The sequence below is a fragment of the Bufo gargarizans genome, chromosome 11 (assembly GCF_014858855.1).
Source record: "Bufo gargarizans isolate SCDJY-AF-19 chromosome 11, ASM1485885v1, whole genome shotgun sequence".
Taxonomy (NCBI): domain Eukaryota; kingdom Metazoa; phylum Chordata; class Amphibia; order Anura; family Bufonidae; genus Bufo; species Bufo gargarizans.
In genome coordinates, this window is record NC_058090.1 from 35,093,878 (window position 1) to 35,120,573 (window position 26,696).

Here is a 26,696-nt window from a genome sequence, read left to right on the forward strand (position 1 = left end):
TGAATTAAATATACGCTGGACTCAATAACATCACGCTGGACTCAAATCAGCTCATTAGCATGCGGCATCTTTGTGTGTATATTATGAGGTAACCATCTGTCACACCAGTAAGTGAATACATCTAAGGTACTTTTTAGTAGTTAATGATTGTATATAATTAGTTAGATTATAATCAAATATCCACATGACAGGTTCCCTTTAAAGGTGGAAATATATATTTTTTTTTACAGCACAGAAACCTGACATTTTAACAGGTGTGTGTAGACTTTTTATATCCACTGTGTATATATATATATATATGTATCAAAAATAGGCAGCACTCCAATTAACACAATTAACATAATTATATTCATAATATCCAGTGTTGCAATATACAAAATTCATACATTATTAATTGCCAAATAGATTTTATATGTATAAAGTGCATAGTGCAATTGCACTATGCACTTTATACATATGAAATCTATTTGTCAATTATTAATAATTTATGAATTTTGTATATTGCAACACTGGATATTATTAATATAATTATGTTAATTGTTGGATATCACTTATCACTATCACATAGTTATTTGGATGTTTTAACCTATGATTTTGTGAAAGATGTATTCATTATTTGTGAATGTTTATGTATTAATTGTTTATTGATTTGGTATAATTATGTGGATTATAAATTTTGTTGCACTAAGTCCTCACTATTGCTTGAGAAAGGCTCTAGTGCTGAGCCGAAACGTTGCGCTGCCCACATGGGTGAATAAAAGGTGATTGTTTCTTCATTTATTTCCTGGAGTGCTGCCTATTTTTGTATTTAAAGGACTGCTTCTCCTTTGGGCCGTGCACCCTTCCACTGATTGAACCCTCTGTGCTGCCTGATTTTTCTATATTTATATATATATATATATATATATATATATATATATATATATATGTTGGGTGAAAGCAGGAGACTCAACTACTATGGTCCCCACAAGGCCCATGCACACAGCTGTATTGTAACTCTGTACAACCTCTGACTTGTACAAAGCTATAATACAGCACCCATAGACTTCCATAGACTCTGTAGTGTAGGGATCTGTGTGTGAACAGGGCCGGCGATGACAGACGTCGCTGTGTTCAGCAGTCTTAAAAGTCCAAACTCAGTTCATTTTGTATCCACCACAAATCAAGGGATCCGTTGTAAAAGGTGAAGGCATGACACCAACATAACACATAAATATGAAATCACAGTCCTGGCCTGCTGGGCGCTAACTAAACAGAGGTTTCTACCTCACCTAGGTACAACTTCCATGCAGATCAGACTTTTCACAGGAGAGACTGGTCTACCAGCTTCAAGGCTCTGACCCAGACTGAGGCACTGAGGCCTCCATTCCCCAGTCACAATCCCAGTGACTACGCCTAGGAACACCTCAGGCTAGAGGGAATATCTGTACCGGAGTGGGGTGGAATGGTAGGACCCTCTACTAATTCTAGCTACCATGTAAAAATAAATAAATAAATCAGCCCATAAAAAATATCTAAATGAACCAATTCCAGTAAACTATACTTTGCTAAAACCATACAGTCTTCTGGATTCCTTTTATCTCACCCATCTGATCAATCTTAGCAGATACAAACCCCCTCCAGTACTTTTACAAAGACCTTGTTACAGTAGGTATACAGAAAACAGGTAAACAGAAGCACTGAACCACTGATACATTTCAATGTGCAATTCATGTATAGTTACAAAAGCAACATTTCAGGTCTATTGGCTATTTGGCCCTTTTATCGTGTAGGATAAGATAATTCGATTTTCCCTTTGATCGTGTAGGATAAGATAATTCGATTTTCCCTTTGATCGTGTAGGATAAGATCATTTGATTCGGCAGCGAGCTAGGCAGCTGCCGAATCAAATGATATCATCCAATCAAATGATATCTTGGTAGCAGGAGGTTGAAGACGGGCACCCATTAAAAGCCATTATCTCGAAGCATCCTATCGCTTTGGAGTATACACATACGTACGGACACATGGCATTCTCCATTTGAGAATATTAGGGAGCTATGTGGCGGCGAACTCTGTGTCTACATCTCCATAGACTCTAGGCATGCACTCTGACGCTTCATTCGGTGTCTATAGGGCGGATGGAAATAACAGATATATGGCGCTATATACAGGTCCTTCTAAAAAAATTAGCATATTGTGATAAAGTTCATTATTTTCTGTAATGTACTGATAAACATTAGACTTTCATATATTTTAGATTCATTACACACAACTGAAGTAGTTCAAGCCTTTTATTGTTTTAATATTGATAATTTTGGCATACAGCTCATGAAAACCCAAATTTCCTATCTCAAAAAATTAGCATATTTCATCCGACCAATAAAAGAAGAGTGTTTTTAATACAAAAAAAGTCAACCTTCAAATAATTATGTTCAGTTATGCACTCAATACTTGGTCGGGAATCCTTTTGCAGAAATGACTGCTTCAATGCGGCGTGGCATGGAGGCAATCAGCCTGTGGCACTGCCGAGGTGTTATGGAGGCCCAGGATGCTTCGATAGCGGCCTTAAGCTCATCCAGAGTGTTGGGTCTTGCGTCTCTCAACTTTCTCTTCCCAATATCCCACAGATTCTCTATGGGTTCAGGTCAGGAGAGTTGGCAGGCCAATTGAGCACAGTAATACCATGGTCAGTAAACCATTTACCAGTGGTTTTGGCACTGTGAGCAGATGCCAGGTCGTGCTGAGAAATGAAATCTTCATCTCCATAAAGCTTTTCAGCAGATGGAAGCATGGAGTGCTCCAAAATCTCCTGATAGCTAGCTGCATTGACCCTGCCCTTGATAAAACACAGTGGACCAACACCAGCAGCTGACATGGCACCCCAGACCATCACTGACTGTGGGTACTTGACACTGGACTTCAGGCATTTTGGCATTTCCCTCTCCCCAGTCTTCCTCCAGACTCTGGCACCTTGATTTCCGAGTGACATGCAACAGTCCAGTGCTGCTTCTCTGTAGCCCAGGTCAGGCGCTTCTGCCGCTGTTTCTGGGGAATGCGGCACCTGTAGTCCATTTCCTGCACACGCCTGAACACGGTGGCTCTGGATGTTTCTACTCCAGACTCAGTCCACTGCTTCCGCAGGTCCCCCAAGGTCTGGAATCGGTCCTTCTCCACAATCTTCCTCAGGGTCCGGTCACCTCTTCTCGTTGTGCAGCGTTTTCTGCCACACTTTTTCCTTCCCACAGACTTCCCGCTGAGGTGCCTTGATACAGCACTCTTGGAACAGCCTATTCGTTCACAAATGTCTTTCTGTGTCTTACCCTCTTGCTTGAGGGGGTCAATGATGGCCTTCTGGACAGCAGTCAGGTCGGCAGTCTTACCCATGATTGCGGTTTTGAGTAATGAACCAGGCTGGGAGTTTTTAAAAGCCTCAGGAATCTTTTGCAGGTGTTTAGAGTTAATTAGTTGATTCAGATGATTAGGTTAATAGCTCGTTTAGAGAACCTTTTCATGATATGCTAATTTTTTGAGATAGGAATTTTGGGTTTTCATGAGCTGTATGCCAAAATCATCAATATTAAAACAATAAAAGGCTTGAACTACTTCAGTTGTGTGTAATGAATCTAAAATATATGAAAGTCTAATGTTTATCAGTACATTACAGAAAATAATGAACTTTATCACAATATGCTAATTTTTTTTAGAAGGACCTGTAAATGCTATAAGCCATGAGATCTCCCAATATCTAGCGACTCCACTTCAAACCCTGAACAGCAAAGTCTGACTAGTTCCGCAGTGATAGGAGGGTCCTGCAGGCTGCCTGTCCAGTTCTATAAACTGCCCCCTGCCACATAAGAACTGATTGGACCGACTGGATCATCTATCGTCCGCTATATTGAACCCTTGAGTCTACCATGGGCCATGTTTTAATTCACGATTGTGGTAAAATCATTTCAGCACATCTCATTACCGTAGTTTTATTTTATACGCTTTTTATTTTTATTGCTACAGCAATACCGTGCTAATAAGTAATCATTTTACTTAATTTACCAAATGAATAACACAATTTATATACCGTACATTTAACAAAAAAGCAATCTGCTATGTAATCTGGATACGTATAATCTACAGTATATAATCTGTATATTCATGCATATAATAATAAATATTAGTTTGAGGAACATCAACAGCTTTGATTTAATGTTACTTATACATAATTCATATGACATAAAATGAGATATGATTTAACATTTACACAAATATACAATGGAGGCCAAAGGCTGTATGTATGTCATCTGCATAAAATTATGTCATTGAAGGAGGTCAGGAACGGTGGTCTCACCAAAACTGCCCACTGTCTTACATCCGATTTTGACGTACTGTCCCATTGCCAAAGAATCTGCAAATTAAAATGGCTAAATGTTAAAAATGAAGTGATACTTAAGTGCACATTTACCAGACTGATATATCCTCCATGTATACCTTCACTTAATACAGCTGTATGTAAAATAAAATATACAGAGAAATATCAGAAATCAGAAATGTTATGTTTTATATTTATTCCATACTCCCTCCCCAATTTTAGATTACTATCAGACTGATCTAAGGGCTAAAGTGTGTGAATATTTATGCAATTTCTAATATCAAATATATAAAATGTCTCCTAAAGAAGGTTTATGTGAGATGTTCATGCAGAGAAGAAACAAGGGGAGTAGCAGCTACCTGTCCTTAGCTGGGATTTAAAAAAGAAATAAAAAGAAGCAATTTCACAAGACTATAACACAACAGAATTTTAGCACCTGGGTTCACAAGGTCCATATAAGTCAGTATTAGACCTCATGCACACAACCCTTGTTGTGGTCCGCATCCAAGCCGCATTTTTTGCGGCTCGGGTGCGGACCCATTCACTTCAATGGGGCTGCAAAAGATGCAGAAAGCACTCAGTGTGCTGTCCGCATCCGTTCCGTGGCCCACCAAAAAAATATAGCATGTCCTATTCTTGTCCATTTTGCGGACACGTATAGGCATTTCTACAATGGGTCGCTTTGCGGACCGCAAAAAACAGCACGGTCATGTGCATGAGGCCTTAAGGATGTCACATTTGAAGGGATTTTTAGGACTTAGCCAGTCCTGCAAACCCATCTTTATTACACATACCACGCCGGTAGGAGAAAGTTTGTAATGTACTTGCTGTTCCAAAGTTGTAAGGATCGGCCTCCTGGGGTCCCGATTTTATGGCCCTCCTCTTCTAAAAATCCAGCTTCCGCTGACATTAAGTCCTTTACCAGGTTTCTGACCTGAGCTATGGAGAGGACATCATTTCCGCTGTGGACGGAGCCATAACCATTTCCCTTCATGGAGTATAAGCATATGTGTAAATTCAAGAGTTTGCAAGAGAAATAGTCCTGGCTCCATCTACAGCAGAAGTAAGGTCCTGTTCATAGCCCTGGTCACAAACCTGGGGAAGGACGTGACGTTGGTGGAAGCCGAATTTTGAGAAGAGAAGTATCTCGTACCACCAACCCGATCGATACAACTTTGGTATATCACAAACATTCTCCTATAGTTGGATTATGTGTATTTCAGGTGGGTTTGCAGGACTGCTGGGTCCCAGAAAAACCCAGCTCCTCTATCACTATAGGGTGATTCTTCAAAACAGAAGAACCATAAGGGGGTCTAGGTGTTTCGACCATAATACAAACCTTGCGAAAGCGGCCTTATAACATCAGAGGTTAAACCCACTAATGTGCCCATGGACGTACTGTGACCTTCTATTACAACTCACTTTCCTGGAATCAGCTGTACTTTGCACAATCACATGCAGTTAACATCCATGTAATAATAGTCAATGACTAAATAGCAGTCAAGATGGGTCAAATGGACAAGAAACAGAAAAGAGCACGCGCAATTATTACTCTTTTTAAGAAGCCATGCAATTACGTGCATCTGTAGAGATCTGCAGTCTCGCAATGTGCAGGATGTATGAGAAATCTGGAGCGTGTTTAGACGGCCTGCCTAAGGTTACACCATCTATTGTTGGCCTAGTTTGTGTCAGCTTTGTGCAATTTGTCACATTTTTGGTCCCAGCTCTTTTTCCTGCAAAGCAATGCCCCCTCTCACTAAGTCCCTTCCTCGCTAAGTTGTACCAAATTAACACTTTTCTTGACTTGAAAAGTAATATGGACCAATTTGTTGTTTTATCTAGAAGTACAGACGTGGACAAAATTGTTGGTACCCTTTGGTCAATGAAAGAAAAAGTCACAATGGTCACAGAAATAACTTTAATCTGACAAAAGTAATAATAAATTAAAATTCTATAAATGTTAACCAATGAAAGTCAGACATTGTTTTTCAACCATGCTTCAACAGAATTATGTAAAAAAATAAACTCATGAAACAGGCATGGACAAAAATGATGGTACCCCTAACTTAATATTTTGTTGCGCAACCTTTTGAGGCAATCACTGCAATCAAACGCTTCCTGTAACTGTCAATGAGACATCTGCACCTCTCAGCAGGTATTTTGGCCCACTCCTCATGAGCAAACTGCTCCAGTTGTGTCCGGTTTGAAGGGTGCCTTTTCCAGACTGCATGTTTCAGCTCCTTCCAAAGATGCTCAATAGGATTGAGGTCAGGGCTCATAGAAGGCCACTTTAGAATAGTCCAATTTTTTCCTCTTAGCCATTCTTGGGTGTTTTTAGCGGTGTGTTTTGGGTCATTGTCCTGTTGCAAGACCCATGACCTGCGACTGAGACCAAGCTTTCTGACACTGGCTAGTACATTTCTCTCTAGAATTCCTTGATAGTCTTGAGATTTCATTGTACCCTGCACAGATTCAAGACACCCTGTGCCAGACGCAGCAAAGCAGCCCCAGAACATAACAGAGCCTCCTCCATGTTTCACAGTAGGGACAGTGTTCTTTTCTTGATATGCTTCATTTTTTCGTCTGTGAACATACAGCTGATGTGCCTTGGCAAAAACTTCGATTTTTGTCTCATCTGTCCACAGGACATTCTCCCAGAAGCTTTGTGGCTTGTCAACATGTAGTTTGGCATATTCCAGTCTTGCTTTTTTATGATTCGTTTTCAACAATGGTGTCCTCCTTGGTCGTCTCCCATGTAGTCCACTTTGGCTCAAACAACGACGGATGGTGCGATCTGACACTGATGTTCCTTGAGCATGAAGTTCACCTTGAATCTCTTTAGAAGTCTTTCTAGGCTCTTTTGTTACCATTCGGATTATCCGTCTCTTAGATTTGTCATCAATTTTCCTCCTGCGGCCACGTCCAGGGAGGTTGGCTACAGTCCCATGGATCTTAAACTTATGAATAATATGTGCAACTGTACTCACAGGAACATCTAGTTGCTTGGAGATGGTCTTATAGCCTTTACCTTTAACATGCTTGTCTATAATTTTCTTTCTGATCTCTTGAGACAGCTCTTTCCTTTGCTTCCTCTGGTCCATGTCGAGTGTGGTACACACCATATCACCAAACAACACAGTGATTACCTGGAGCCATATATATAGGCCCAATGGCTGATTACAAGGTTGTAGACACCTGTGATGCTAATTAGTGGACACACCTTGAATTAACATGTCCCTTTGGTCACATTATGTTCTGTGTTTTCTAGGGGTACCATCATTTTTGTCCATGCCTGTTTCATGAGTTTATTTTTTTACATAATTCTGTTGAAGCATGGTTGAAAAACAATGTCTGACTTTCATTGGTTAACATTTATAGAATTTTAATTTATTATTACTTTTGTCAGATTAAAGTTATTTCTGTGACCATTGTGACTTTTTCTTTCATTGACCAAAGGGTACCAACAATTTTGTCCACGTCTGTAAGTTGTCACTCCAATCATCAAACCATACTATATTATAACCTGTTAAAAACTATCAAAAAAGTGTAGGACAAGTACAAGTCTGATATGGAATATATTCTGTATTGGCCACCAGAATTTCTACATTCAAAATGTCAAATATCTATCAGCAGATTTGTACCTATGACACTGGCTGACCTGTTACATGTGCGCTTGGCAGCTGAAGGCATCTGTGTTGGTCCCATGTTCATATGTGGCCGCACTGCTGAGAAAGATAATGTTTTATGATATATGCAAATGAGCCTGTAGGAGCAACGAGGGCGTTGCCGTTACACCTAGAGGCTCTGCTCTCTCTGCAACTGCCGCGCCCTCTGCACTTTGATTGACAGGGCCAGAAAGTAAATATGATCATGCCTGGCCCTCCTAAAGTGCTGCTCCGTGTGCTTCAGTATCAGGTGCAGTACAGAGGAGAACTGCCGGCGAGCCTCTTTCCTGTACTGTGCCTGTTCTGGATACTGAAGTGCAAGGCACAGAGCGAGACTTTAGGAGAAGTCAGGGCCAGGAGTGATCACGTTTACATTGCCTGGCCTGACAGGGCCAGTTAGTAATAACATCATCACACCAGGCCCTGCCGATCAAAGTGGAGAGGGCGCGGCAGTTGCAGAGAGAGCAGAGCCTCTAGGTGTAACGGCAACGCCCCCGTTGCTCTACAGGCTCATTTGCATATACTAAAACTTCACTGTTCTCAGCAGTGCGGACACATATGAACATGGGACCAACACAGATGCCTTCAGCTGCCAAGCGCACATGTAACAGGTCAGCCAGTGTCATAGGTACAGATCTGCTGACAGATGGGCTTTAAACAGGGTTACTGTTTGCTACATTATATATGTACATATCTATATCTATCTATAAAGAAAAAAAAAAAAAATAATATATATATATATATATATATATATATACGAAAAGGTAGGACTGCACTCCGGAATGATAGTGAAATAAAACTTTTATTCACCCATAATATGGCAAACTTGCGACGTTTCGGCTCACAAGAGCCTTTTTTGGAAGGAAGGCCCTTGTGAGCCGAAACGTCGCAAGTTTGCCATATTATGGGTGAATAAAAGTTTTATTTCACTATCATTCCGGAGTGCAGTCCTACCCTTTCGTCTTATAATATTGGGTATCGCCGCTACCCTTCGTTGGACCGTGCACCCGTACCCTGGTTGGTGCTCCTGCTGGACTTTTTTCTATAATATATATATATATATATAAAGCAGGCAGCACACTCACATTAAGAAAAGGTTGAAGTGTTTATTCACCAATGCTGGAAGCGTGACATTTCGGATCTATACTAGATCCTTTCTCAAGCATCAAGTGTAGGTCATATCATTATATATATATATATATATATATATATATATATATATATATATATATAATTAGGGTGTTTTTATTTTGTAATGAAAAAAAAAGGAAAATGTTTGCAGACTTTGCTTACGCCCGAGTCTTTGGCATATATGTCTTTTACATCACTGAGACTCGGGGCGTAAGCAAAGTCATATGAAAATCACATCTTTGGAAAAATTAAACACATATATAGATATATATACATACATACAGTTGCAAGAAAAAGTATGTGAACCCTTGGATTTAATAACTGGTTGAACCTCCTTTGGCGGCAATAACTTCAACCAAACGTTTCCTGTAGTTGCAGATCGGACGTGCACAACGGTCAGGAGTCATTCTTGACCATTCCTCTTTACAGAACTGTTTCAGTTCAGCAATATTCTTGGGATGTCTGGTGTGAATCTCTTTCTTGAGGTCAGGCCACAGCATCTCAATCGGGTTGAGGTCAGGACTCTGACTGGGCCACTCCAGAAGGCGCATTTTCTTCTGTTTAAGCCATTCTGTTGTTGATTTACTTCTATGCTTTGGGTCGATGTCCTGTTGCAACACCCATCTTCTGTTGAGCTTCAGCTGGTGGACAGATGGCCTTAAGTTCTACTGCAAAATGTCTTGATAAACTTGGGAATTCATTTTTCCTTCGATGATAGCAATCTGTCCAGGCCCTGACGCAGCAAAGCAGCCCCAAACCATGATGCCCCCACCACCATACTTCACAGTTGGGATGAGGTTTTGATGTTGGTGTGCTGTGCCTATTTTTCTCCACACATAGTGTTGTGTGTTTCTTCCAAACAACTCAACTTTGGTTTCATCTGTCCACAGAATATTTTGCCAGTACTGCTGTGGAGCATCCAGGTGCTCTTGTGCAAACTGTAAACATGCAGCAATGTTTTTTTGGGACAGCAGTGGCTTCCTCTGTGGTATTCTCCCATGAAATCCATTCTTGTTTAGTGTTTTACGTATCGTAGATTCGCTAACAGGGATGTTAGCATATGCCAGAGACTTTTGTAGGTCTTTAGCTGACACTCTAGGATTCTTTTTCACCTCATTGAGCAGTCTGCTCTGTGCTCTTGCAGTCATCTTTACAGGACGGCCACTCCTAGAGAGAGTAACAGCAGTGCTGAACTTTCTCCATTTATAGACAATTTGTCTTACCGTGGACTGATGAACAGCAAGGCTTCTGGAGATACTTTTATAACCCTTTCCAGCTTTATGCAAGTCAACAATTCTTAATCGTAGGTCTTCTGAGAGCTCTTTTGTGCGAGGCATCATTCACATCAGGCAATGCTTCTTGTGAAAAGCAAACCCAGAACTGGTGTGTGTTTTTTATAGGGCAGGGCAGCTGTAACCAACACCTCCAATCTCATCTCATTGATTGGACTCCATTTGGCTGACACCTCACTCCAATTAGCTCTTAGAGATGTCATTAGTCTAGGGGTTCACATACTTTTTCCACCTGCACTGTGAATGTTTACATGGTGTGTTCAATAAAAACATGGTAACATTTAATTCTTTGTGTTATTAGTTAAGCAGACTGTGATTGTCTATTGTTGTGACTTAGATGAAGATCAGATCACATTTTATGACCAATTTGTGCAGAAATCCATATCATTCCAAAGGGTTCACATACTTTTTCTTGCAACTTTATATAGTGCAGGTGCATCAAATAAGCAATTATTACATGTTAAGCTACTTTCACATTTGAATCCTGATCAGGATTTTGATCACAATGAAAAAATGCATTGGAAAAAACGGATCCGCCATTTATGGACTTTAACTTTTTATTTCACATTTTACGGGTTTAACATGCAAAAGCCGGATCCGGTTTGACTGAACACAAGGCGCCGGCGTTAATGCAAGTCAGTGGGAAAAAGGCCTGATCCGGCGTTCAGTCAAAGTGTTCAGGATTTTTGGCCGGAGGTAAAAATACAACATATTGAATACTTCAATAAAGTGCATACATAGTGCAATCAAATATATGTATAAACACATAATGCTGTGTGTAAGTGACCATACATGATTATTCATACAGAAAATTCATAATGTGATAATGTGTACCGTGAAAAATGCTGAGTAATAAATCCATAATTACGTAAATAAATCCCATCAAATGTGCAATTCATCTGATTAAAACAGTGTCATTATCAAACAGAGAGGGAGAAGTCTCACCAGGGAGCAACTAAAAGCTAAACACACCATGTATGGCGTTTGGAGAAGGGCACTGCCTGATGACATAAGAAAGACGTCCCAGGGACACAACGGAACGTGATGACGATCAGTGCGCCAGTCAATCATGCGCACTCGTCATCCAGTGTATAGACTAATGAAGGTAAGGAAAAACCACAAACTCGTTGGCAAAGGCGCACACAATGTGTTCAGCCGCCATATTGGTTGTGGGCAAACTAAATGGAAAAATTTGTAGCAAACAAATGACGGGACACCATGACGGAAACCTAATGGACCCTATTATAAGTCAACGGGACATGTTGAGAGCCGCTGCTGTCCCTTGTGTGACAGATCTGTCAGAGTTAGAATTACGTTTTTCTGCTCCAATGAGGGAACAGAAAAACGGAATTCATAACGATGTGAACTCAGTCATATTTTTTCTCGCAGCATTTAGTTGCCTTCAAGTCGTGGTAAAATTGCGTCAATTTTGCTGTGCAGGCAGGATGGTCAGTGATTTCACTGGTTTTGCTGATGGACGCGCCTTATATTCTTGGCTATTGATTCAGCTCATGGCACAGTTGCTTGCACTGTGTGTAGGCTGAGGGGAACATAAAGCTGCATATGTTCGCCAGGGTCGCTGTCCCAGCAGTGGCCATTAATTAGCAGTACGCACCTTCCGTCATGCTCCAGATTGCTTGCTTGTAAGTGCGCTGCTCGATTTTGGTTGCCTTGTTGCAAGTACGTGGAAGAAATACTTGTTCCTCCTTTGAACTGCCTGAAAGCAATTTCTGCATTCACGCTGCGTGGGTTATTCATCGCGCCTCCATGGGGCTTGGTTTTCTTGTCTGAAATATAAAAATGTCTTTTTTAGACTGTAATCAATTTTTAAATAAGCCCCTGCCTGTAATTTCCTGTTGCTCCACAATATTAGGAGAAAAAGAAACCAGGGAAGAGACAGATTGTGCTGTACTGTACATTTTACTGTGCGATTTCAACAGGGTACCATTATATAACAGTCCTAGATCAAGACGGCAGTGGTCTGGAAAGTTTGTGTAGATCCAAAAGTTCACCTTCACTTAGGATTTATTCACACATCCGTAGTTCTGGGTCCGCATCCATTTTGCAATTTTTCGGAACGGGTGCTGACCCATTCATTTCAATGGGGCCGCAAAAGATGCGGACAGCGCACTGTGTGCTGTCCTAAGTTCCATTCCACGGCCCCGCAAAAAAGATAGAGCGTGTCCTATTATTGTCCGCAATTGCGGACAAGAATAGTCATTTCTATCATAGGGCCAGCCATGTGCGGTCCGCAAAATGTGGAATGCACACAGCAGGTATCCGTGTTTTGCGGATCCACAATTTGCGGACCGCAAAAACACTTACGGACGTGTGAATGAATCCTTAGGCTGATCTCACACATAGCTTTTAGGCTACTTTCACATTAGCGTTTTATTTGCGGATCATTGATCTGCAAAAACGCTTCCGTTACCATAATACAACCGCATGCATCCGTCATGAACGGATCCGGTTGTATTATGTCTTATATAGCCATGACTGATCCGTCATGGACACTATTGAAAGTCAATGGGGGACGGATCAGTTTTCTATTGTGTCAGAGAAAACGGATCCGTCCCCATTGACTTACATTGTGTGCCAGGACAGATCCGTCTTGCAGCGTTATTCTGTTCGCGAGGGGAGCGCAACCAAACGGAACGGAATGCATTTTGGAGCATTCTGTTTCGTTCAGTTCAGTTTTATCCCCATTGACAATGAATGGGGACAAAACTGAAGCGTTTTCTTCCGATATTGAGATCCTATGACGGATCTCAATAGCAGAATTGAAAACGCTAATGTGAAAGTAGCCTTAGTTGTGTTCCAGGGAGTGTTTTTCTGCATTTTTGTTTTGAATGCTGAGTCGGCATTCTGTCCCATTCGCATGGGGCTCCCATCCATAAAATGGCTGCAGATGACCAAACAAGCTCCTTCGACTGAAACACCCCTGCCATAGGAGCATGCGCAGACCTGGATATCAAGAGTCAACCACACTGTGCATCTATGCAGCAGGCAAGATGAGGTGTTGTGTTTGGCCACTGCCACTCCGTCTGCAGCCACTTTATGGATGGTGCGGTGCTGTCCTGTGGGGTAGCCTGAACATGAAATAAAGATGTATTAATAAGTGCCATATAATCTACATTAGGACTCCCAGGTTCGTTTCCAGGGGTTACGACCACCCTGCAATCCAGCAGCAGTGGCCGTGCTTGGACACTATAGGAAAAGGGCCTATCTGCACTCCTACGTTCCCGGGCCACAAGAGAGGCCGGCACTCTTCCTATAATGCGCAAGCATGACCATTGCTGCCGGACTGCAGGATGGTCGTAACCCCTGGATATAAGCAGTGTATAATGTGATGGAAAAATGACTCAAGCCTGCAAAGGAAGCAATATGGACAATCACCATACATTAGTAAGTGGCTTGTATTAACGTTATCTGCCATTTGCTGAAGTGGGACAACCCTTTTAACACTTTAAATGAGTGACCGGCTCTTTCTATGCTTAGTAGTCATGTGAGTGTACCTACTTAGTGACTGACAGCTATCAGTATGCGCGCTCTTAGATAGTGGCAATACCGCACACAATCTGTGGACAGGAGTGGCGCCGTCTCTGGAAGACAGCAGTCATGTTTGTCTAACGTCCACGCGTCGCACGTCCGCATGAATGGGTCCACATCCATTCTGCAATTTTGCGGAACGGATGCGGACCCATTTAATGGGGCCGCAAAAGAAGCGGACAGCACACTGTGTGCTGTCCGCATCCGCACTTCCGTTCTGCGGCTCTGCAAAAAAGATAGAGCATGTGCTATTCTTGTCTGCAGCCACGGACAAGAATAGGCATTTCTATCATAGTGCCTGCCATGTGCGGTCCGCAAAATGTGAAACGCACATGGCCGGTGTACATGTTTTGCGGACGTGTGAATGGACCCTAATCCTAGACAACCCCTTTAAAGATCACAGCTGAGTTAAGCTGAAAACGTTCTGGGTTTCTCACCCATGAATAATACAGCAAAAATGACAGTTTATAATATTGTATGGATGTCATACATGGAGACTGTGACATTGACTATTTGCAGCATGGCCAAAAATCTAAGATCTCAAGCTCCTGCTCGTTGTGTGCATGACGTGGACGTATCCTGCAGCCGCTTTTCTTCTAGTACCTGCTGTTCTGAAAGCCTGTGTTTATTCAGCCCCCCGGCTGTGTGTATATGAAACATGCTGGCCACCATTGTGTTTTTACAGAGCACTCCATGCTTTTTTTTATTTTTTTATGAAGCACCTATAAAAACACATTTTCATTAATCCGCAGCAAGGATGTCTGCTTAATTGCTTCAGGCTGACATCTTTGTCCTTACTTAATTGCCGCTGATTGACATTTTTGTTTCTAAGCACTAACCGTACGTTTAGAAATTAGTCTCCGTGATTTTAATACGTGGTGCTTAGAAGAAAAAGCCATGTTTGGGGCCGCACAATTATGTCAACAACTCTTAGCAGAAAATAATTTGTGCAGAAATTAGCACTTAAGAGCCACCCAGCTCAGGGCACGCCAGCCGAGGGCTTGGAGTGAGTGGCGTGAGTGAAAGGCTGAATGAGCGGCATGATTAGGATTCTCTGCGCGCTATACTAGCATCTGGATGCGAATGGAGATACGGAATGGATTGTAATTTACTTACATTTGTTGGATTCGTTTGGAAAGATGTCATCTTGTGCATTACTTAAGTAGAGATCAGGCCCGGGGATATGGTGGTGGCTCGCTCCTGGCAGGCAGGCATTGGTAACACATAATGGCGATGCCTTGCTTAAGATCAGGGTGGATGCCGGATGCACCACTTCTATGACTGGGTTCTGACCAGATAATGTCTACATGAGAAACAATACAAAACATCGTGATCACCTGGTTTATCCCCCCCATAAAAGGGTTTTCCGAGATTTTAATACTGATGACCTGACCTCAGTATCTGGTCGGTCCCCTGCCGATCAGCTGTTAGAGAAGGCACTGGTGCTCCTGTGAGCGCAGCGACCTTCTCTCTGCTCACCAAGCACAGCGCCGTACATTGTATAGTGGCTGTGCTTGGTATCGCGCTTAGTCCCATTTACTTCTATGGGGCTGAGCTGCTCCTAGGCCATGTGACCGATGAACATGACGTCACGCGGCCTAGGAAAAGCTGCAAAAAGCCCACGGCTCTCACAGGAGCGCCAGTGCCTTCTCAAACAGCTGATCGGCAGGGTCCTGGGTGTCGGACCCCCACTGATCGGATACTGATAACCTATCAGAGGATAGTGCATCAGTATTAAAATCTCTGAAAACCCCTTTAAAAAGAATCTGTCACCAGCGACCTCCCTATCAAATGGATTGCATAGACACATAGCTGTGGTTCACCTGATTAAAACGTTTTTCTTTTCTTGATCTGAGGCTTCTTAATATGCAATACGAATATGAAGTTTTACGTTGCCAGGTTTTGCTCCTGCAAGTGGAGCTTGACTGTGAAGTGCTCCCTGTATTCAGCTGCTTCACAGCCCCTCCCCCTCTGAGTGACAGCTATCGTGGTCTCCTGGCTGGATGCTACAGCTGTCACTCAAAGAAGAAGGGAGGGGCTGTGAAGCAGCCCAATGCAGAGAGCACTTCTCAGTGAAGCTCCACCTCCTGGACACTTGCAGGAGCAAAGTTCATATTCACACTATTCTTGATAATATATGCTCCACAAAAAGTATGTTTGCCCTGCTCTCCCTGGCCCCTGCCTAGTGCGGTCAGCAGTTTAGCATAGTCAAATTTCCTTTAATTTGTTCTCGGAAATGAATCTCTCTTTAAAGGGAACCTGTCATCAACTTTATGATGCCCATACCAACGGCAGTATAAAGTAGAGACAGGTGAGTTGATGTCAGCGGTCTGTTATTTAAAAGTTAAAAGTAAGTGGTTGCCGAGAACCAACATCACAATCATTGCAGACTGGGCCTGGATAAGAGTCCCGGACACCTGAGAAGAGTCCTTGTTATTTATGAGTTCCTGCTCTCCTGCCCACCTGCTGATGACTGACCGTCTTCTACCTAGTTTTCTCCCTTTCTGTCTAGGAGAGAACTGCCAATCATCAGCAGATGGGGAGAGAGCAGGAGATTAGGAATAACCAGGACTCTTCTCAGGTAGATGTGACTCTTTTCCAGGCCTGGGCTGCAGTGATTATGAGGCTGGTTCTCAGCAACCACTTACTTGTAGCTGATGAGTGACACCGCTGACATCAGCATTTCTGTCACTATTGTATACTGCACTCAGTGAGGTCAGCATAACGTTAATGACAGGTTCTCTTTAATTATATAATTAACTGAAAGTCCATAGGAAAGGTGATAAATGTATGATAGATGCAGCATCTGATTGCTGGAACCCCCATCAAGCACAAGAACCAGGTTTCTGTATGAATGGAGCAGTATATGTATGCGTGACTTCCACCCCACTCATTGTCTATTGGACTGATGGAGTGTTGTACCCGACTATGGTACTTTCACACTTGCGTTGTTTGATTCCAGCAGGCAGTTCCGTTGCCTGAACTGACTGCCTGATCAGGCAAACTGTATGCAAATGCATGTCATTTTTTCTGACTGATCAGGCATTTTTCAGACTGATCAGGATCCTGATCAGTCTGAAAAATGCCTGATCAGTCTGAAAAATGCATTGCAACACCGGATCCGTTTTTCCGGTGTCATCAGGCAAAACAGATACGGTATTAATTTTTTTCCACATTTTTAAAGGTCTGCGCATGCGCAGACCGGAATACTGGATCCGTCAAGGCGGATCCGGCACTAATACATTCCTATGGAAAAAAAATGCCGGCATTCAGGCAAGTGTTTCTTTTTTTGTCCAGATAAAACCACAGGATGCTGCGGTATTATCTCCGTCCCGAAAAGTCAAAAAGACTAAACTGAAGACATCCTGATGCATGGATTGCTCTCCATTCAAAATGCATTAGGATAAAACTGATCAGTTCCTTTCTGGTATAGAGCCCCTAGGACGGAACTCAATACCAGAAAAGAAAAACGCTAATGTGACAGTAGCCTATCTCCGTCAGTCCTATAAACAGTGAATGAAGCGGTCTAGCATATCCACTACTCCTCTATTCTTAGGGTACTTTCACACTAGCGTTTTTCTTTTTTCGGCGCTGAGTTCCGTCCTAGGGGCTCAAATCCGGAAAAGAACTGATCAGTTTTATCCCCATGCATTCTAAATGGAGAGCAATCCGTTCCGGATGCATCAGAATGTCTTCAGTTCAGTGTTTTTTTTACTGATCAGGCTTTTCAGAAAACCGTAGCATGTTGTATTTTTACCTCCGGCCAAAAATCCAGAACACTTTGACTGAACCGGCATTTTTCCCATTGACTTGCATTAATGCCGGATCCGGCACCGTGTGTTCCGTCAAACCGGACCTGGCTTTTGCATGGTAAACCCGATTTTTTTTTTTTCATTGTGATCAGAATCCTGATCCTGATTCAAAAATAATCAGTTTTCACAAGTTTCTCCGGACCGGCGGGCAGTTCTGGCGACAGATTCAAACAACGCTAGTATGAAAGTACCCTTACAGGGACCTCCGTTCTAATCAGCGGATTTGCTAGCAGTCGTACCCCCCAGAGATCATAAATGTATCACCTGTCCTGTGGATAGGTGATAAATGTTGTTTACAGGAAAACCCCTTTAAAAGGGATGATCCCGTCTTCTAAAGAGATGGATTATCACTGGAATAAGCCATTAATTTTTGAACGGTAGGGTCCGAGTCTAGACTCCACCAATCTGAAAGTGATTGCTTATCCTAGTGGCATGCCATGTCTTTATAGAATGGAAATAACCCTTTAAATACATGTATAGTTAAAGAGGACCTGTCACCTCTCCTGACATGTCTCTTTTAGCAACTACTTGCATTCCCCAGGTCATAAAAATTCTGGAGCTATTCTGGAGTTATTATTCCATGTTGTGCCATTCCTCTACTATTCCTACTAGAAACGTATGAATTAATTGCCAGCAGTCTGCAATAAAGTTCCCGATGGGTGTTACCCGTTGGGGATGTGTCTCTTAATAGTCTCTTAATATTCTAACCCTATCCAATCAGTGCTACCAGTGTCAGACTATGCAGGGTCACGGCCCTAACTGGTAACACCCATCTGGACCCATTTTGCAGACTGCAATACATTTCTAGTACGAATAATGTCAGGAGAGGTGACAGGTCTTCTCTAAATGTGATAACTAGCCCTGAACTATTCATAATATCACAATAATGTTTTATCACATAATATTTATATGCCTTAAAAATATTATCTAATAAGAGCCGAGTATGGTGACCGAAGTGTTGTCCATGTACGTTATCACAATCTGTGCAAATCGCTTTTATGTTACTGAGGTGAATGAATGTTATGTCTGATGTAGTAAAAATGCAAAGCAGGGACTACTTCCCCATTGTGTATTAATGGACAGTATACGTAAATGGATTCACATAAAGAAAGTGACATTTTACTTGCTGTTCCAGGAAATGCATGTCTGCCCTCGCCCTCTCCTCAGAGGTCACGGCAATGCCATCTAATATCTGCAGGTTTTGCAGCCGGAGCACTATGAACTGACGGTGGAACATCTTACGGGAAATCTAAGGATGCAAACAATACAGATAAGGAATAGCATTAGGCATATATTCACTTTTAGGGCTCATGCACATGGCCTCAGTTTTGGTCCGCCTGCGAGCCACAAAAACGCAGATCTCAATGGGGCCACCGTGTGCTGTTCGCATCCGTAAGTCCGTTCTACGGCACCGCAAAAAAAAAAAAAATAGAATATGTCCTATTCTTGTCCATTTGGTAGACAAGGATAGGACATTTCTGCAAGAGTAAAAAAAAAAATGGCGGCATACACTAGGCTGGTATCCAAGTTTTTCGGATCCACGATTTGTGGACTGCAAAACACTTACTGCCATGTGCATGAGACCTTAAAGGGATTCTGTCAGCTAGTTTGAGCCTATAGAGCTGAGGACATGTGCTGCTAGATCGCCACTAGCACGTCCACAATATACATTCCCCATAGCTCTGAGTGCTTTTATTTAATTTTTTTTTTTAAATCTATATGCAAATGAGGCAAGTAAGGAGACGGGTGTGGAGAAGCTGGAAGGGAGTCACAGTCCTGACTCTTCAGCTTGAGACGGGAGAAGAAAAAAAGAGGGTTAGTCGCTGGGCCTTCAAGAAGAGGGTCTGGGAATAACTTCGCAGGGCGCCAAAGGGAAGGCAGGCAGTGTAAAAGGAAGGTTCTACTCGATTGGACAAAGATATATATTGGCCAAATTATTGGTAGAGCAAAGGAGGGCCGGCTGCCACTGGTCTCAACCTAACCCTGATGCCCTCAGGGTAGGTGATAGGTAAGAAAAGTAGTGTTGCGTCGAAATGCTGAAAAGGACCAGAAAGGAGGCGCCAAAATCCCTATGATCTAGGACTTGGATTGTAAAAAACCCTAAAATAGAATTTATGGGGTTTGTAAAAACAAGTGGAGTAGCCATACTTACACACTCTCAGGATGTATATACTCTCAGGATCAGACCACATAAAGTCAAACAATGGTATAGATAATAATGTATAAAATCAAGAAGTACTGTATAAAATCAAAATATTAATGACTCACTTATTGTATATATTGTATTGCTACTCCACTTGTTTTTACAAACCCCATAAATTCTATTTTAGGTTTTTTTACAATCCAAGTCCTAGATCCTAGGGATTTTGGCCCCTCCTTTCTGGTCCTTTTCAACATTTCGACGCAACACTACTTTTCTTCAGCTTGAGCCAGGTGTGGAGAAGCTGGTAGGGAGTCACAGTCATGACTCTTCAGCTTGAGCCAGGTGTGGAGAAGATGGAAGGGAGTCACAGTCATGACTCTTCAGCTTGAGCCAGGTGTGGAGAAGATGGACGGGAGTCACAGTCATGACTCTTCAGCTTGAGCCAGGTGTGGCTCACAGTCGTGACCCCAGCTTCAGTTGGGTTTGGAGAAACTGGTAGAGAATCACAGTAGTGATTCTTGAGCTTGAGCCGTGTGTGGAGAAGCTGGTAGGGAGTCACAGTCATGACTCTTCAGCTAGAGCCGGGTGTGGAGAAGATGGAAGGGAGTCACAGTCCTGACTCTTCAGCTTGAGCCGGGTGTGGAGAAGATGGAAGGGAGTCACAGTCCTGACTCTTCAGCTTGAGCCGGGTGTGGAGAAGATGGAAGGGAGTCACAGTCCTGACTCTTCAGCTTGAGCCGGGTGTGGAGAAGATGGAAGGGAGTCACAGTCCTGACTCTTCAGCTTGAGCCGGGTGTGGACAAGCTGGTAGGGAGTCACAGTCATGACTCTTCAGCTAGAGCCGGATGTGGAGAAGATGGAAGGGAGGAGTCACAGTCAAGACTCTTCAGCTAGAGCCGGGTGTGGAGAAGATGGTAAGGAGTCAGCTTTTTTTTTAAACTATGTTTTCTCTGAAACGCTGCAGTGTCTCAAAGCAAAACATAGTCGTTTGTAACTGTTCTGTCGGGATTTCACGCTGCCTGTGCTTTGAGTAGTGTGAAGTTCCTGAAAGGTTCCCTTTTAAAGATGGCATCAGAGACAGATCATGGTGGACTGAAATGAAACATGAGTACATATAGATAGAATGCTAGCTCAGTCCAGCACAAAACCACGAACCAGCCAGAAGACTGGCAGCAAATGATTACTCACTGGGTTTCCAGAGATGGAGAGCTCTAGTAGTGTAGGAATTGCCTCCAGTTTTTCTACTTCTGAAATTTCCTGTTTAATAGTATGAAATAAAGATTGTTAGCATGAATCTGTAGCCTGACTAGGGTGGCATGTGCATACACTACATCTTTACTGCTGCCCGCGTGCTGCTGGATACGTAATTAATGACACATATTTCCTTGAAGTTTTATCGAAAAAGCAGATACTTGATCTCTGGAATAGTAACAGGTCATCACTAGCCCCAAATCAAGCAACGCCTTCTCAACATCTTTCAACTGTGTACGTTTTTGCAGGACTCTCCTGTGCTGGAGGCCGCAAAGGCAGTTTTTTTTTGTACATTTGCACAAAAGAGGCGTTTTGACAGTTTTCACAGCAGAGAAGAAGTAGAGCTAACTTATTCCACAGTTTGGAAATTCAAGTGTACCCTTATTGAGGTATGTACAATATTCTTTGCAATGTACCCTTGGCTCTAATTAGTGTTGCCTCTTTTTTGCATTATGACATTTTTTATCAGATGCAATAGTTTTGCATAGCAACAGATCATCGTTTTTCTTAAAGAAGTTTTCCAGGTTTATTATACCGATTGACCTATACTCAGGATAGGTCATCTATATGAGATCAGCGATCAGCGGGGGTCCGACTCCTGGGACCCCAAGTGGTGAGCACTTAGACCTCTTCCTAGGCCGTATGAGGTCACGTTCATTGGTCACATGGCCTAGGCGCAGCTCAGTCCCATTCAAGTGAAAGAACTGAGCTGCTATATCAAGCACAGCCGCTATTGAATGGATGTGTTTTGTAAGCAGCAAGGAGCATGCAGCGCTTACCAGGAGGGCTGTGGTCTCCTCAAACAGCTGATCGGCGGGGGTTCTGGTAGTCGAACCCCCGCCAATCTCATACTAACCTATCCTGAGGATGTCATCATAATGATAATCCCAGAAAACCTCTTTAAATTTGTTTAGACCAGGGATGCTCAACCTGTGACCCTCCAGCTGTTGCAAAACTACAACTCCCAGCATGCTCGGACAACCTACAGCTATCAGCCTACAGTAGAGCATGATGGGATTTGTAGTTTTACAACAGCTGGAGGGCCACATGTTGAGCATGCCTGGTTTAGACATATATGCAGGTAGACCTGAAAGACGGATGAATGATGACCTTCCAGGTGACCCAGTGACAGAAAACAGGCCCCGGGAGAGTTAGGGCTCTTTCACACAAGCGGATGCCGTGCGGGTAATCCGCTGCGTGAAAGAGACAAGCCGAGCTCCGGACATCAGAGACGCGGAGCATTAACATGACTGATAATGCTCCGTGCCTCTCTGTGACCTTTTTACTACAAAATCACGATGAAAACTTTTTCTCACTGTGATTTTGTAGTAAAAAGATACAGAGAGGCAAAGAGCATTATCAATCATGTTACTGCTCCGTGTCTCTGCTGTCCGGTGCGGGGCTTGGCTGTCATTCACGCAGCGGATTCCACGCTCGACATCATCTTGGGTGAAAGAGCCCTTAATGTAGCTGACAAGGGTAGCTGTCCAATATCTACTCTCTCTCCCAGAAACCAAAGAAGCAGTTCTGTGCTCAAAGGTGGTTCCATCTCATAAAACCCCACATTTACCTGAATTTTATTAAATCCAATAAACAGTTTCTTTAACTTTATAAGAGGATGCAAATTACTCAAATCACGGAGCCTGTTTTCTTCAATTCGGAGGGAGACTAGAGAACTCTGCTTTGCAAATGACGTCTCAGCGATCATTTTAATCCTGTTATGGTCCAGCACAAGCTCCTGAAGATGCTGTAAACCTTCAAGTCCTTCCACTTGGCTGATCTCATTGCCTACAGAGGGAGACAGCACAGGTCAGTTGTGTTCTCTAGATAATGGTAGGTGAGCTCACCCATATAGGTCAAAGTGCGCGAGAAACTCAGTACCCTAAGAACTAATATATTTCTATAAATCCGATTTTGGCACGCAAGACTTCACACTAGAAAAAATATATTTTTTTAGGTTTTAATTTATTGAGGTGTCTTACTTTAGCATATTGTTTTGCTATTGAGCAGACTAGTTTTGTGCAAACACCGACCGCAATATTTTAGTAATATATACATGTGAAACTCGAAAAATTAGAATATCATGCAAAAGTTCATTTATTTCAGTAATGCTAATTAAAATTAGAATATTGTGAAAAGGTTAATATTCTAGGCTCAAAGTGTCATACTCTAGTCAGCTAATTAATCCATACCCCCTGAGCAAAGGGGACCTGAGATTGTGACTTTGGGGTTTCATAAGCTGTAAGCCATAATCATCCAAATTATAACAAATAAAGGCTTGAAATATCTCGCTTTGCATGTAATGAGTCTCATATGTTAGTTTCACCTTTTAAGCTGCATTACTGAAATAAATGAACTTTGCACGATATTCAAATTTTTCGAGTTTCACCTGTATATATATACGGTATATATATATATATATATAAACGTGGAAGTGTGGCAGCACTCCTATGTTGCAGTGGGTGTCTGTGTTAAACCCTTGATCACGGGTGCAATGTCTGACTGGGGTACCTAGGGACCACCAGTAAAATTTATTTTAGGGGCCCACCGTACGGATACATTCAAATATAATAAATAATCTAACAAGTTTTTTTATATGAACATAAGCTGGTTGAGGTGCTGTACATTGAATATATGTATGTAGTGTACTAAATCTAATGTGTTATGTGCCACTTGTGCAGGGGGTGGGAGACTAGGGGCCCACCTTGCTCAGGGGCCCACCGGGGGATTCCCCTGTGGGCCAGTCCAAGCCTGCACGGGTGTAAATATAGAAGAAAGAAGAAGAAATCCACGGCACTCCTCTGTAAAACGTGAAAATAATGTGTCCTTTATTCACACATGTCACACAGCGACATTTCGGATCTCTCACAGAACCTTTCTCAAGCCAAGTGAATTACAAAGTGTAAAAATGTATACATCACATAATTAATCACCAATTGATGCATGTTTAAAAATACACGCCGGTCTATCACTTCCAATCCCAGTGTTGTCTTGCAGCCTGTTCAGACTAGACACTAAGGCCTCTTTTACACGGGCTTCCCGGATTTGTTTCGGATGCGTCGCGTGTGCATTTCAGTCAGTTTTGACTACGATTGCATTGTTCAGTTTTTATCGCGCGGATGCAATCCGCAAGCAAGTGCGGATGCGGTATGATTTTCATGCATGGTTGCTAGGAGATGATAGGGATGAGCGACCCCGGACCCCATTAAAGTAAATTCACTGTATTATTTTCCCTTATAACATGGTTTTGTAGTTGTTAAGATAACAGTCACAGAAGATGGACTACATGGACATACAACGGCTGAACATATTGTATTGTTATTGTGGCGTATTTAACGTAATAGTTTGCATAGTGATTGATGCCCGCGAAGGGTTAAATATATAATTGGATCCGTGCACAGCAGTGTGCGCGCTGTGATCCCATCAGCCTAGGGGGGCGCCGCGGCGTGCACCATGGCAGTGGAGGTAATGACCAGTATGAGATCTACTCAGTCTATTTGTGGAAGTGGAGTCTGATGTTATCCTTGATTTATGCATTTTTGTTCATTTGCCCATCAGTTTGCCCTTATTTAAGATTGGCGCTGGCTGTGAGCGGACACATGGGACGGCGGCGCATGCACATTGCGAGCAGGAAGACGCACAGGTCTAGGCACGTCTGGCTGGTGCGCGCCGCGTATGTGCCCGTTCTCCAGCCTCCACTCTACAGTGGAGTGTTCAGCCTGCGATATGCCCTTGTGAGTCTTTATATATGTTGTGGCCAAGCCTTTTTAATGAATAGCACTTAGCACTTTATGTTAGCACATGAAATAATCTACACATGCAATGATATATTACATGCAATTATGGACACGGATATACCACAGGATTTAATCAAGTTGTAATGGAGATCTGGCTGACATGGACTTAGTGTCTAGTCTGAACGGGCTGCAGGACGACACTGGGATTGGAAGTGATAGACGGGCGTGTATTTTTAAACATGCATCAATTGGTGATTACCGGTAATTAATTATGTGATGTATACATTTTTGCACTTTTGCATTTTGTAATTCACTTGGCTTGAGAAAGGTTCTGTGAGAGATCCGAAACGTCGCTGTGCGACATGTGTGAATAAAGGACACATTACTTTCAAGTTTTACAGAGGAGTGCCGTGGATTTCTTCTACATATATATTATAGTGTGAAGTCTTGAGTGCCAAAAATATTATTTTTAGAAAAATACCAGTTGTGGTCTCTGGTAAACATGTCCAATATATTATGTGAACCTCATTCTTTAAAGGGGTTCTGCAGTTTGTTTTAACTGATGATCTATCCTCTGGATAGGTCACCAGCATCTGATCGGCGGGGGTCCGACACCCGGGACCCCTGCCGATCAGCTGTTTGAGAAGGCAGCGGCACTGGCAGAAGTGCCGCGGCCTTCTCGCTGTTTACCGCAGGCCTAGTGACCTCACAACTAGTATCAATGGCCTGGGCGGGGCTAAGCTCTGTTCACTTGAATGGAGCTTAGCTTCGCCCAGGCCATTGGATACTTGTTGTGACGTCACTGGGCCTGCGGTAAACAGCAAGAAGGCCGCGGCGCTACTGCCAGCCCAGAGGTCAGATCATCAGTTTGAAAAAACTGCAGAACCCCTTTAAGTAAATGCAGAAGTTTGGGGGGCGATAGCAACAATTTAAATGGTTGCCCCATTAAGATACTAGGTTTTGCCACCAGCCTTTTGTTTCTCCCTCCACACCCTTTCCAAGAGCTTGGGCCAACTCCTCTCCCACTAGTTTGCTAACAAGGAAGCGCCTTTGGAGAGCGGAGTCCTGCATGGGCCCCAGCCATTCAAAAGGGAAGAAACAACAAGGGCAGGGACCACTCTCTCCCCAGGCCCCATGGCAACTGCAGAGGCTGGGTCTGTGGTGGGTATGCATTTGGGTCAACCTACACTATCTACATATAAAGCCGTTCCCTAATACAGTATATTCTTATGTGATTAATTGTCTTGTAAAAGAATATATTCAAATAATAGGCATGTAAGACAGAAAGTTACAACGAATACAGGCTGCCATCTGCAGAATGTAAAATAGCTGGTGTCTGCTGGTGAAGATCGGTCTGACTGGTAAGGATCTGAACCCCAGGTTCCCACCAAATGGCATAGTGAAAGGATTGTAATTGTTCACTGCAGTACCGCACCCAGAGCCACTCTTGTTCTCGGACCCTTTTGATCTGTTGAGTCCCACGGGTCAGATGTCCACCTATCACACATTGATGACCTATCTTAAAAATAGGGCATCAAGGTTAAAACATAGAAAAATCCTTTAAAGGGTTTCTACCATCAGAATTACTGTTATGTAGCTGACTGACATTAGCGATGCGCTAATGTCAGCACTACATAACAGTGTTCTTTTTACATTTGTCCCTGCCGCTGTTCTCCTAAAAAACACAACTTTTACAATATGCTAATGAGCCTCTAGGTGCTATGTGGGCGTTGATTTAGCACCTAGAGGCTCCGTCTACTGACCATTTATC

The 26,696-nt window shown here is 42.8% G+C and overlaps 1 protein-coding gene across 1 annotated transcript in view; it reads right to left on the reverse strand.

The window, feature by feature from the left end:
- Positions 1 to 4,014: 4,014 nt before the first annotated feature.
- The window catches only part of LRRC9 (leucine rich repeat containing 9), a 112,822-nt gene continuing 90,140 nt past the window's right edge, over positions 4,015 to 26,696 (reverse strand). The window contains exons 28-33 of the mRNA XM_044272390.1: positions 22,759 to 22,976; positions 21,126 to 21,194; positions 18,918 to 19,043; positions 15,099 to 15,285; positions 12,049 to 12,220; positions 4,015 to 4,381 (exon numbers count right to left, since the gene is read on the reverse strand). Of these exons, the coding sequence (XP_044128325.1) occupies positions 4,342 to 4,381; positions 12,049 to 12,220; positions 15,099 to 15,285; positions 18,918 to 19,043; positions 21,126 to 21,194; positions 22,759 to 22,976 (812 nt within the window). The 3' untranslated portion in view covers positions 4,015 to 4,341. The remainder of the gene's footprint in view (positions 4,382 to 12,048; positions 12,221 to 15,098; positions 15,286 to 18,917; positions 19,044 to 21,125; positions 21,195 to 22,758; positions 22,977 to 26,696) is intronic.